Source organism: Monomorium pharaonis, chromosome 5 (assembly GCF_013373865.1).
Source record: "Monomorium pharaonis isolate MP-MQ-018 chromosome 5, ASM1337386v2, whole genome shotgun sequence".
NCBI lineage: Eukaryota > Metazoa > Arthropoda > Insecta > Hymenoptera > Formicidae > Monomorium > Monomorium pharaonis.
In genome coordinates this window covers 16,082,139-16,096,773 of record NC_050471.1, presented here as the reverse complement: position 1 = coordinate 16,096,773, position 14,635 = coordinate 16,082,139, and the positions used below count along the sequence as shown (strand labels likewise).

General features: G+C 34.6%; 1 protein-coding gene across 19 annotated transcripts in view; it reads right to left on the bottom strand.

Annotated features, from left to right (window-relative positions):
• The window catches only part of LOC105839109 (serine/threonine-protein phosphatase 2A regulatory subunit B'' subunit alpha), a 310,192-nt gene that overhangs the window by 234,157 nt on the left and 61,400 nt on the right, over positions 1-14,635 (bottom strand). For all 19 annotated transcript variants that reach the window (XR_004963295.1, XR_004963294.1, XR_004963290.1 and 16 more), the window contains one exon: positions 7,394-9,735. Coding sequence is in view for 5 of the 19 variants with exons in the window: in XM_012685169.3 (XP_012540623.1) it covers positions 7,394-9,157 (1,764 nt within the window). In the remaining 14 variants the exon portion in view is untranslated. The remainder of the gene's footprint in view (positions 1-7,393; positions 9,736-14,635) is intronic.

Here is a 14,635-nt window from a genome sequence, read left to right as displayed (position 1 = left end):
CTGTGGACACTTTAAAATAGTTAGATTTAGAAAAAAAGAATTTGCCGCACCCCAAAGTAAACATGGAGAAGGTAGCAAATATAATTTTTAAGAATAACTACAATGTAAAAAGGCAATATTGTAACAGAATCGGGCTCGCTACGGATAACCACTTGATTTAGGATTTGAGCGGCGAACTTGAATAAGTGCAAAGGCAGGCGATATGCGTTTATTTTATTGATAAAGATCAAACCCTATAATAATATATACATATCCCTACGCTAATATAGTACAGAAAGGCCTTCATGTTGCAAGATAAAACACTGTGTTATCGTTGGCGGTGTTTACAGCTGTTTCGCTGTACGCGACGAGTAGTTGGCGGTGACGCAGTACGACCTTAAGGCCCGGTGTTTACGGCGCTACGACGCGTGGTGTCGCTCGCGTGCGGTGGCCGGCCTGATGGGCGGCGTGGCGGAATCTCAATCGGTGCGGTTGGCGGCGCGGCGCGCTTGCCTCATGTCAGTTGTTCAACGCATCAGCTGATATCAGTCGACGCTATCGGTGATCATCCCGCGCAGGTGATCATTCGTGGCACCGATTCCCCCTCAGTATAGGGTCCCCGGAACAAGACAACGCGTGATCGCTTAGTGCGCGACCGTGAGGCGCTCAATACGCGCACCAGGAAGGATCGAGTTTCGAAGTTAGAGCGCTCAGGAAGCCTGGCTCATTCCCTCAAGGGATAACCTCAGTACACTGGTCGGGAAGCTCTAACTCCTTGCAGCCTGTGGAGGGCTTATATATCCTTCACTCGATGGTGAGGGAAATAGAGAAGCATGGAAGGGACCACACAAAGTTGGAGGTAACGGCCTGGTACTTGTTGTGCCTCCGTAGGCAACGGTAAACAGCTCGTTACACCTCGCCTTCGGCAGAGTCCGACTTCGCAATATCAATATCTTGTGTACAGTTCAAATGGCTATGGTCCTTGCAATAAAAGTAATAAAAAAATTAAATTATATAAACTTAAAGCATATGCACACGCCGTATAGGTAAATAAATTATTTATACATATTTAACGCGTCAAATAAATAATTTAAAAAATTAATTAGAACGTTTATTTGAGGAGATAAAAAAATGGTTTAACTCATTAATCTTGTCTCGTCGAGTTAACCCTGTTAAAAAAAAATCGTCTTTCTAAGACACTTAGTTCCCGAGATATTGACGATTAAAGCAATTTAAACGCGCAAGATCCATTTTGTACGCGGGCACCTGGCCACGCGCTAGCAGACAACGTGCACGCGCGCGCGCGCGCGCGTCGCCGGTCTCAAGTGATGCTGCTTTTGTTAACACGTTTACAGTGGTCAATCTTCATGAATCGCTTTGAACTTTTGGGAAAGGTTACTTTAACTATTTAATAAGACGCTGTCAAAATTTCAGCTCTTAATATTCATAACTGTAGCAAAAGTGATTTAAAAAAAATTTATCTCGGCTTCTAAGCAAGCTAGGACAATGTTCTTTTTTTAAAATTTAAAGAAAAATTGCACCTTTCAAATGCATCTTCCCCTATTTTGATAGCGTTAATATTTTAAAGTTATTTAATTGTTAATTAGGCTCATTTTTGATACGTTTATTTGTGGCACTTAATTGCATTGCATACATTTCGCAATACCAATATATGATACTGCAACTTTTTAAAAAAAGAAAAAACTTTGGTTCAAATTCGTGCATAGTCTCAAAAATGTAGAAATTAAATTTTAGTGGAGCGCGTTTTGAATAAACAATTGACATTACTCTAAAAGTTATTAATATTTTTTGATAAAATTTGGTACACTTTTTTACGTCATAAAAGCTATATTTTTCTACAATTTCAAATGCTTGAGTTAATTTTTAAGAAAGTTATTAACAATTTAAGAAATGGCCATTTTTCATGGTTTTTCTACTTTACAACCAAACTAATTGTCCGATCTTAATGAATCAAATTTATTATTGTAGATCTATTTAATATCTACAACTTTTATTGAAAACTTTTTTCGATTCCGTTTTTAGTTTACGAGACGCAAGCAAAAAACTGCTTTTTCCTCACTTCAACCCGTAATTTTGCAATAATTCCCAGGTTTTTGCGAGTGGCGAACGCATCTGTCTTAATGTACGCACATTAATTGTGCTTCACGCACAGTCAAACCTGAGTTACCAATTTTTTCCCAAAACAGTCTTTTTTCAGTCTAATTCCGCTGGACTATTTCTAATTTGAAACGCTATCAGATTAATCTTCAGTCGTTCGCACTGAATAGTCACACAAAAAGTTTGTGGTCAGTAATAATTTTAAACTTAGTGCCGTATATGTACGGTCTAAAGTGCTTTACGGCCCATACTATGGCTAGCAATTCCTTTTCTGTGATCCTATAGTTTTGTTCTGCGCGGTTTAGTATTCGACTTACGTAGACAATGGGGCGATCTTTGCCTATCCTTGCAATAGTACATCCCTCATTGCGTAATCGAAAGCATCCGTTGTTACATTAAATTCCTTTGTGAAATTTGGATACTGGAACACAGGTGCGGTCATTAGTTTCACCTTCAGGATGTCGAACGCTATCTGCTGTTCCGTGATCCATACAAATTATTCTGCTTTTTAAGTTAGCTTAATTAATGGCTTTACAATCTTTAAAAAAAATTCATTGATGAATTTCTAATAGTATCCGGCAAGGCCGATGAAAGATTGAATATCTTTTACTTTTAGAGACGCCAAAAAATTTTTATTGCTTATAGTTTGGCGGGGTCAGGGAAGATTCCCTCTTCTGAGATTACGTGTCGCAGATAGTTAATTTCACTCCGCAGGAACATTTGTTCGTCTGCAGTTTCAAATTAGCTTTTTGTAATCGCTATAATACTTCTTTTAAGCGTTTGTTATGATTTTCTAGCCTTGAGCCATATATCATTATGTCATCTAAGTACACTAAACATTTTAGCTCTTGCATTCCCGTGAGTACTGAGTTCATCAGTCTTTGAAATGTTGCAGGTGTATTTTATAAGCCGAATAGCATTCGATTAAATTCGTAATGCCCATACGGTGTGGAGAACGCTGTTTATTGCTTATCGCGTTCAGGGAAGATTCCCTCTTTTAAAGGAATAGGTATCTGGTAGTACCCTGACGCTAAATCTAGCGGTAAAGTTCTTGGCGTTTCGTAGTTGACCCAAGATTTCTTCGATATTGGACAGTGAAAATGAGTCGCCAATCGTTAGATCGTTAAGCTTTCGGAAATCAATAACTATTCGGAGTCTCGGTTTTCCAGTTGAGTCCAGTAATAAGAGCGCATTCCACTGACTTATACTGGCTCTGGTTATTCCATTCGTCAACATTTGTTTCACTTGCTTATTTACTTTTTCTTTGTGTTTGGGATACGATACGGTCGTATGTGTCAGCTCACGTGCTTATTTCATGTTCCACTGCGGCCGTGCATAACAAGGATTCTCCGTTTAAATGAAAGACGTCTTGGTAGTCTTCACATAAGCGAAGGAGAGCCTGTTGCTCCTCTGGATTAAGGTACTGCGTCCGTAATAACTGTTGGTTGCGCTCCCTCTTAGGGAAGTGAGAGTTGTTCTTCGGCTCTTATCAATGATATCGATTACACTGATCGGATGAGAAATTTTTTGATCCCACGAGACATCTGCCGATGTATACTCCTGGTATTAGCTCCTGAGCTCGTATGACTGCAGTTTTATTCCGGTTCGTCACAGCTCTCACGATCGTTTCGCTGCGTGGTTTCATAATAGTTTTCTGATATGATTTGAGTGATGACTCCTATTGTCAATTTCTTCTGCTTGTAATCGCATGTCACCTGTTATTTCCATAGAAAATCTAGGTCCAGAATACCGTCGCATTCCAGCGGAAAATTGTCCTTCACCACGTATACCGGTGTTTTCTTTTTTTCCCTATCGTATAAACTTTGTGGCTTGTTATCCCGACAAGGGCTATTTTGGTTTTGTCCTTTAAATTTTTTACCTTTATTAAGGAGAGAAAACTCCAGAATCAAAAAGCATTTCAATTTTTCCTGATTTTATTTCTTGTATTGAAAACGTGACTGAGTTGAGTTCGCTATCTCGCTGCGGGTCTCATTTTAAAACGTTTGACCCCTTGATCTTTTCCTCCGTGATTGCTTCTGCGATAGCTTCTTGTAATGGCTTGTTGTAGCGTTGAGCTCAAACCAACAGCTTCATTTCTTCATATAGCCTTATTGTGGAGGACTTGTTCCTTGATGCTCTCGAGTATCGCTCTGTTGTTCCATTGTATAGTGCTTTCCCTCTTCCATGGACTCGTACAATTCCATGGCGACGTTATCTATTCGCCGTTCAAATTCCTGAGCAATTTTATTTGTCTTCCGTTTCAGAAAATTAAACTCAAGACTGCTTAGATACTCGTTTTCTAATTCCCTCTTTAGTTAATCAAAGCTCTCTATGTCGCAAGTGTAGAAGTCCATCATTTCCCTTGAATTTGATGTATAGTATTGCATCGAATAATGTGTATTCTTCCGACGGGTGTATGTTTTTCATAGCGTAGAAGCTTGAGTTAAAAAATTCTCGTACCCAATTCTTCGAGGTTCCATTAATGTCCGAGATCATATTTCGTGCTTCCTTTAAACTTAGGTATTGCGTGTTTTCTTGGATCTTCTTTTAGCAATGAATCCCACTGCTGCTAACACTGTTGTACCCCGTAGTTTTCAAAGTACAGAAGAAATCGTTGCCAAAGATCCGGATAGTAAAGGTCAAAGTCACTCGCACTGCACTTATAAGATTTCACAATGTAGTTTATGGTTCCTTGTTACAAAAATTCAATAGCGCTCAGTCATTTCGCTTCTTAGATATAGAATGGAGGTAGATCGCTGCCCGCAAGCCAGAGTGCCGTGATCGTATGTAGACTTGAGGAACTTTGTCAATCCACGACCCCACAAGGCAAAGTAACATAGTAAGACTTCCGACTGATCCGTCCCTCGCTTTCTTTCGTCCGTTTATATACTTGATAATTTCGATTAATCTATATAAAAGGGGAGAATTACGCTAATGCATAACTCGGTCACTGGTCCAAAAATCTGCTTAAACAGCAAGTGCTGTCTAAGGAGTATCGCTTTAATTTCGAGCGGATTGCGCGGTATCTCGCGTAATACGCTCGATACTGACCGATGCAGATCGACTTACGTCACCACAAAGTATGTATTACTAACACCTTTTCTTATCTTTTGGTTGTGCGTGTCTCGTTCATAACAGTATGCTGTGGCATATTATTTCACAAACAAGACTGTTACAAAACAAATATTTTGTGGATATATAAGTGGATATATAATTGGATAAGATAATATAAGTAGATTTTTCTGCACTATTTGCAATTTAATCAAAACAAAAGTATTTTTTGTTCCATCCTAATTTATATTATACTTTAGGAGTAGTTAAGAATCGACAAGCAAACTTTAAATATTAAAGACTCCCGAGCGGAACAATAAAAAAACTTCAGTTCTAGGTTTGAACATTAAAACAAATTCTCAGTCTCGATACATAAGCAGCAATGCAAGATCGAAAGCATTTTGCAGCAGCACAATGCAAATAGAAGGGATAACAAACAACATTTGCTTTACTCTGAATGCTGAAAACTAAAAAAAAAATGCTGTTTGCTGTCCTCTCTACACGCTACTGCAAAAAGCCTTTGATCTTGAATTAATATAAATAAGTATATGTCCGTGTACAACACATATGCAATTCCAGTTATATCCATATGCGTAGTATATTAATATTTGTATCTATACATATATTAATATACAAAGAGAGACATGACAGACATATAAAATACAAAATAGACAAAGCAATAATCTCTTCTTGTCAAGTCATCAGAATATCCATTAGTGAGATGTTTATTTCTTCACAAATCTTTTTTGATATTCTTTATAAAACAATGTAGCTGGCTAAAGAGCTGAATTTGACTTTTAAAAATTTATATAAATATAACACGGATTTGTGACTAACTGCACCTACACTCGCTGTTAGCTCCACATTCTGCACGTTTAGTAAAAATTTTATACTGACAATTTTGTAAAAAAATACTCTATAGCGCGTTATGAACTATCTTACTAATTACATAAGTACCATTTATTTATTAAAACTTTTTGTTGTTGTAATAACAAAAACGACAAGTCTCTAGTTAATGGCAAAACAGAAGTTGACGTTCCCTCTTCTGTCAACCCTTAAAACTAATTTAATTAAAACAATCTGCTTAAATGTTATAATATAGCAATTAATAATTAATCCTGCGCCTGTATACATGGATGTATGGTGTCCAACACAAAACTAACAATTGCTAATAACTTTAAAGCTTACACGAATCTACTTGGCTTTAAAAAAAAAAATAATACGCTCGACATTCCAGAGTTATTACGAAAGAAATGTAGCACTAATTGTCGAATAAACGTGTTAGATTCACATATAACTTTTTCCTCTAAATAACAATTTTATTATATTTTATTTAAAAATTTTGATAAATCGTTAGTTTCTTATTTAATTATTGTCAAGAAATAAAATATTAAAGGATAAATATAAAAGTTTGTTACTTATTTCAAAGTTTATTAAAAATAAAATATTTAATAAATAATATTCCCTAAAATAATTAATTGTTAGACATTTGTCTAACGCGTTGAAACGCGTATTCCTAACATAATTCCAAGACAATCTTTTCTTTACCAAAATTTTATTTAAAGCACAATTTTATGTTATAAGATAAAATAGTTAGCGACTTACGCGGTGGTAATCACCCGTCAGCTGACGCGGATAGTCAGTCGCGCCCGCGTTACGCTCGTGGCGCGCCGCCCCTGCCTGCCTTCTGTACTCGACGCGTAATTCGTTAACTATTTTGGCTTATAACTCAAAAACTACGCTTCAAATAAAATTTTGGTAAAGGAAAAATTGTCTTAGAATTGCGTCAGGAATGCGTTTTTATGGACCGAATGTTATTCTGAACAACCTTGTATATACTTGCATTCAATAGTATATCTCAAGTGTATTCTCATTATTTCCTCACGACCTTGCCCTTATATTAATTAAATAAAATCTTTAAGTATAATACAATATTAACAAATGTTTTATCACATTTTTTCAAACTTTTTAGAAATTTTAAGATAAAGAAAATAGAGCGTAATAGAGCGTAATAGATCAGACGTAATAGATCCCAGGTTCAGATTATTGAATACTAAGGAAACATGTTCGGACGAAGGATTAATGCTAGCATTATCATAAGAACGAAAAAGTACAAATATAAAGTACACAAATTTATAGTTTGTTTAAAATATTTTAATATCATAATCGCATTAATAATCCAAACAATAAAAAAATATTCCAATAAATTTTTTAAACAAAAATTAAATAAAATTTAAAAAATTACCTGAGCTTTATTTTGCACCTCATGGCCATCCCTCCATGTATTAATCGTCGGTGGTCGTAAACAACGTTTGTCTAACAGCAGCTCGCTCGGACATTTTTCGAAAATGAGTACACGTTCTGCCACGGAGCCTCTAGTAAGGAAGGGTCTGACGGGATTACTACCCGTACCTGTTACCACGGCTGTTCTTATGTGCTGCTTTTGTTGATTAGTCAATTCTGGATGAGGCACAGTCTGTTCTAGTCGCGGTCGTGAGGAAGCAATTCTTGGTCCCCACCTTGATGTTACTGAATCTTTGTCCGAATCCTTAGTGTTTTTATTCTGTCGTATCTCCATTTCAAATTTTGTTCGCGTACTAGAAACCAATTGTTCTGTGGTGGAATTGTATAAATTATTAGAAGCTCGCTGTTCCTCAAGTCGCTGCTGAGTAGGTGGGTTCTGTTGAGCAGCCTGATATCTAACCTTAGCATAGTCAACTGCTGACATAGCGGACAAATCATCCTTACTGAGTGATTTCGCATTATGATCAGTAACAGCGGTGGGATTGCTAGCATTAATTACGTTTGTCATAGAATTAGAAGTTTCTGAGTTAGATATTGTAGAACTATTTCCATAATAATTATGGCTTTTACTAATAACTTGTTTGACTGGTTCAATTTTTAATTTTTCTTGCTTAATAGTCGGTTTCTGTCTATTGCACAAACACGCCTCCATTGTTTCCTCTAATTCTTCAGAAATTACAGCACCTGTTTTTAAAGCATTTATTAGTCTTTCTTCTTCTCGTGCAACTTCATCAAGATACATACAGCGCGAGTTTACGTCGGTCACAACTGATCTCTTTTGATCTTGCACTAACAATGTTTTCGTAATATCTTTTTGCTGAAGTGTTTTAGCTGATATGCGAGATACATCTGCGATTTTTTTAGAGTCGTTTAATTTATTTTTCAATGGCCAAGTTGTTAAACCAGAATTGGACGAGGGCGATAAGTTAATATTTGACAAAGAATCAATGGGTGATGATGCCATAAACGTACTAATGGGCCTTTTTTGCTGCGTAACGCTATTGGAAGATATCAAGTTGATTGGAAAAGTAGTTTCAATAGTTTCCAGAAAGACTTCACAGTGATGAGAAGAGGGCATCTTCGCAGGAACTTGAGGTTTTATTATTTGTGATGGTTTATTCAAAAACGATGAAGTAGATGATAAGACACTTGTCAATTTTTTCGAATTATCGGGAACTACTTTATTCTTTGCAGTAGTTTGTTGCTGCTGTTGCATAGAGTTTTTCTCAAATTTTTGTAGAACAAATTGTATGGAAGACGGTAACGGCTTAGATGGTGATTTTTGTTTAGAAGCAGCTATTCTAGCTTTATCTTCTACTACAAAATTGTTGACTAATTTTTCAAGATTGCCATTGTCCAGATTAGGCGTTTGAGTTAATATATTTACTGTCGTTGGGGAAGAATGTTCGAGTGATGGCAACAACGACGGCGACGTCTTGCCGTCAATTTTATTTCCAGTCACGGTATTTCCGAGAGCAGACAAATTGGAAGGTGTCAATGCACTACCAAATTTGTCAACAGCAGTTGTATTGTTGTGACAAGTTAGAATCTCCGTCGGTGCTAATCCGCGACTTTTCCACGTTTGATAAATCGCCTCTGCATGATCGCTGATCTGTTTGGCAATCGCGGCAATATCTTCCTCGCCAGAAGCGGACGCATCCGCAGAAAACTTACGACGTAAATCATGTTTGGCTGTGGCAGCCATATCACAGAAACGTTGCTACTGATGCAATTGCGGATAATGATTATGAAATTAACTACTTAACTGCTTAATTCAAAATAAATCGTTTGACAGATCACTCGATCATATTCTGAATATAATTCATTCATCAAACAAACATTCAAATTTGGATAGTGTACTGCCTTACTTCGACGTAAGTCAACAAAATGATAATCGCTGATACATAGAGATTGCGTCGTGTTGCGTAGATCTGACAATTCCAGGACAATAACGACAGCGATGACGATTTTGATGTCACTGACAATAACGATGAAGATGTTTGTTAAGATATTTTTATCGTATCAGACCGGTTGGCCCAATAATTTTATTTTCCACGACTGCCATATTATCCTATAATTTCCTTTTATGAATCTATCATTGTTTCTTTTTTTCGTTTACATTCATATTTTTCTAATTATACTTTCATACTTTCTAATTTTATTTCTTCTTTTCGTCAATATGCGTAACTTTTAATATCATTTCAGAATTTTTTAATAGGATAATTAATAATATGGTTGAAACAATGCCCAAATTTGAGATAGAGTCTGACTCGCATAAGTAACCTGAAAAAAATATAACATATATAATTGGAATAAAAGTAATGTCGCATTAATTACATTCTTGTATATTTATCAATACCAATACCATAGTATTGAAAATACAGAAAAAATACCGGGCACGTCAAGTTTTTGCTTCACTATCTATTATTATTAGTAATGTTTTCATTTTTCAAATCATTTTTGAATAAATTTTTATACAATTTTTCTAAGTATTTAAAAAAAATATATTTAGTTCATTTTATCTTGTACTGATTTTTGAATGCGTTTATGTACTTGACATATCTTTTTTATCTTTATAAGGTTTTGGATAGGATTTTACTCCTTTTTGTAAAAATCAGATAATATTATTTTTTCCTTGCATTACGTAATTTTACTTGAATTGATTCATTTATTATATATTATTCATTTTTTATATAATATATGTATACGCATATATGACACACACACACACACACACACACACACACACACACACACACACACACATATGTTCAGAGCATTCTTTGGAGATATTGTTACAGCGTACGCATCCTTTGAGGACATTTTGATACTTCGGGGTCTCAAAATTTTCTGAGATTGATCGCATACTTTGGAAACTTATATGATCTTATATCCTCCGTATATTTTGGGGTAAAAAGTTTATATGATTCTGACTATACAGTGGTGCTACCTAGAGTGTGTGCCACCTCAAATTGTTGATTACTTTTTATTTATATAATAAAAAATGTCCTCAAACTATACGTTGACTACCTTTTATTTATATAATAAAAATGTCCTCAAACTTTACGTTGATTACTTTTCAATGATATAATGAGTTTATTCTAGCGCTATCCAAAAATAAATGCCCTCAAATTATATGTCGACTTTCTTTTACTTATGTAATACATTTATTAAATGAGCTAAGAATTAATAACAAAATTATATTCATCACTAAGCTCAGATGCAAACTGTTGGGCAATCTACTTAATTCATTAATATTTATTAAATGTGTTATACATTTAAAAAAATAACCTCTCTCTCTCACGCACACACACACACACACACACGCGCGCGCGCGCGCGCACACGCACACACACTTTCTCTCTCTCGCTTGCATAAGTTTCTTCATTGACGCTGATGTGCTGAAGATCATAGTCACCCTTCAGAATATATCCTCAAATTATACGTTGATTACATTTCAGTTATATAATGTATTTACTTTAACGACACTTAGAAACATGTATCCTCAAAATATACATTAACTTCTTGTTCAATAACATACAATTTACATATAATTTTCAGAAACTTTGTATATATTTAGCATTTTTTCAAAACAGATAATAATATTTTATCGGTAATATTTTATTCATTCAAAAATTTTTTAAATATATATCTGATATCAAAGTCTCTCTTTCACCTCTCTCTCTCTCTCTCTCTCTCTCTCTCTCTCTCTCTCTCCTCTCTCCCTCTCTCCTCTCTCTCTCTCTCTCTCTCCTCTCGCCTCCCTCTCCTCTCCTCTCCTCTCCTCTCCCTCTCCCACTCCTCTCGCCCTCTCCTCTCCCATCTCCCTCTGCCCTCTCGCCCTGCTCCCTCTCCCTCTCCCTCGCCTCTCCTCTCGCCGTCTCACCTCTCCCTCTGTCGCCTCTCCCTCTCCGGCTCTCCCTCTCCGTCTCCCTCTCCCTCTCCGATCATCCCTCATCCCTCTCCCTCTCTCTCTCTCTCTCTCTCTCTCTCTCATTAAAAAAATTATAACGTATATACATATATAGGTTACAGATTCTATACTTATAATACATTAATAAAAAATATCAACTTTAATACATAATTAATTATAAAAGTAAAAATTGGAGACAAAAAAAGAGAGAGAGAGAAAGAGAGAGGAAGAGGGAGAAAGAGAATGGAAAGAATACAAGACTAGTAGTAATGTTATACGTGTATGATGTTATACGTATTATTTTAATATAAAAATTAGTTTGTAAGAAAGCGATTGTATTAAAACAAATTATTTGGTTTATCGGCGCCAAGTTTTTGTAATAAAATATTTATTTGTAATAAAATATTTATTTGTAATAAAATATTTATTTGTATTAAAATATTTATTTGTAATATTTGTAATTTTATTATATATATATAGTTTTTTACAGGCGCGCAGCTTTCTTACATCGGCGCACAGCAGCCAATAATTTAATATGAAAGGCTGATATTTATAGTTTAATCTTTTGTATTTTAAATTTTCTTAAATTTATAATTAAATAGCCTTTGTAGTTAACAAAATTGTATCTAAAGACAAACTTAAGACAATCTTAAAGCCATATCAGAGTAGAGATTAAGATTGAGATTAAATTGGAATTTAATCATTCAAAGCAAAGTTAAAAAATATTGGTTTTGTTCCTAATTGGTTACATTTTATTTCAATCCCAATATCAATCTGTAATCTGATACAAGCTTAATAAAAAATCAAACTATAAATGCCAGCCAAAGAATAAACATCTATTTTTATAGATTGACGCATATTTCTTCATATCATTTTTGTAGAGAAAAAAATTAATACTCTCATTTTGTAGTGTTTATTCTTAATTGGCGCAAAATATTTACATATCATTATTTTTGTAGAAAAATTAATTTGTACGTGTAAATACAATAATTTTTTATTTAAAATAATTGTCACTTTAATAATCAATGTTATACCGTTTCAAGAATGTATATTATTTAGGTTAAATTTGATCAAAAGTTTTATCTTGAATTTGGGATTTTTTTCGTTACAAAAAATGTCATTTAGGTTGAATTTATCAAAAGTATTCTAGGATTTTGTGATTTTTCTTCTTAAAGGAAAACCACCCAGTTGGCGCGCTTTTTTTATCTTTTTTAAAAAGGTAATTTAATTTAGATTTAAAATACGTTTAAATTATAATACATACAGAATAATACATTTTTATATAACAAGAAATTTTCACTTATCTACACACAATGCTAATGTAAACCTCCAATCAAGGTCTTTTAGTTTCAATGCCTTGCGTTTTAAGACTAAAACTCTAGAACTAGGGCTCTAGAATTTCTACCTTGAGTTTCCTACTACAAGATCTTTTTTTAGGTCTAGAAAGGATTATCCCATAACTTTTTTTTCTGGGTTTTCTAAACTAACTATTATTAGAAATGTGGAGGACATGAATAACCCTGGTTGGAGGGATTAGGATTAAGTTTATTGGTAATCGTTGTTATTTTTTCTTCTAATTGTTGGTTTTATTTCGTGAAGAAAAGTATTTCTTCATAACTTTTCCACATGATTATCTGATTTTTTGCAAGTTCGCTTTCGTTATTACACATCGTAACATTCGCATGTACATCATCTCGCAACACGCATATGGTAACTCTCACAGAATTACTAATACTTCGTTGCTTTCGCAAACTTTGGCCGCCAATTCGTATCTACAGCACGAACTAAGAAAGAAGTCAGTGGAGTTCGCAATTCCCTCCCCCTTTTGTTCCTTCTCTCTTAAATCCTTTCTCGGTTCCATTTTCTGTGTACTTATAACAAAAAAATAGTATGCGTAGCTCATGTGAATTAACTACTGTCCACTCGTGCAGGTGAATACACTTGCCTTTAGCTTGTATCGGAAATAAATAGTTGACTTTTCACATTTGTTACACGATATACATTTGTTTGTTACTTATTTAAAACAAATTTAAGATAATAAACTTGGAGATTTTGTAACAATATTCTTACCTAATGATAAAATTCTGTCTTTAATGTTTATTTAAGTCAAAAACTTCATTTTATCTCTAAATCTTTTTTACTCTCTCATCTCTTTCTCCCACTCTCTCTCTCCCCCCCCCTCCCTCTCCCCTTCTCGTTCTCCCTCTCGCTGGAGAAAGATTAGGTTCTACAGGATCAGCAGAAAGCAACAGAAGCAGAGCGATAAGTGCCAACGTGGGCATGGATACAAAAATTGATTGGCTAATAAAAACTATGAAAAAGATAAAGGATGAAATAACATGCAAAAAAGAAATAAAAAAGATAATTAAAGAGATAGTGCAAGAAAAAATGAAAGCTATTAAACAAAAAATAGAAAACTTGCGAAAATGGAAGACTTGTGGCACGAGAAGGAATGCAGGCATATTAAGAATATACCAATGGGGATAACAAAGATACGAAAAAGAAAAGAAGGAACAGTAATTCTAGGCTGTGAGACCGGAGAAGAAATGGATAAATTAAAAGATGTAATAGAGTCCAAGCTAGGTGACAATTACAATGTTACAAAATCACTACAAAAAAAGCCGAAAATAAAAATTGTCAATATTAGCGAGGAAGAAATAGAGTTGGATGGTGATAAATTAATAGATACAATCAAGAAACAAAATAGTATGGGCGAATCTCGCATAAGTATAGTAAAGAAAATCTCGAAAAGAAAAAAATATAAATAACAGTCAGCCTAAACGTAAGGGAAAAATGAATCTATAATTGAAGTATACATAATTGAAGTAGATGAAATAACACATGAATTAATGTTAAAGAAAGAAAAGTTAAATATAGGCTGGAAAAAATGTTCTGTGTTCAATCACTTCAGCATAAAGAGATGTTTCAAGTGCTGGGGATTCTATCACACATTGCAAAAAACTGTACGAGAGATAAAACATGTTATAAATGCAGGAAAGCATAAAGCAAGTGAATTTCAAGAGAAGTATAACAAATGTGTAAATTGTATGTTTAAAATAAAAACATATAATTTGAACATAAAGGACAAACATGATGCTCTGAATCCAGAATGTCCGATATATAAAAGGGTTATCGAAGAGGAGATGAGATGTGGATAAGAAGCCAAAAAAAATAGTAATCACAAAAGAAGGAGGAATAAATAATATATACAAATGCGCAAAGTTTAATGGCACACAAGGACGAGATACAGCATCAGATTATGAAGAAATT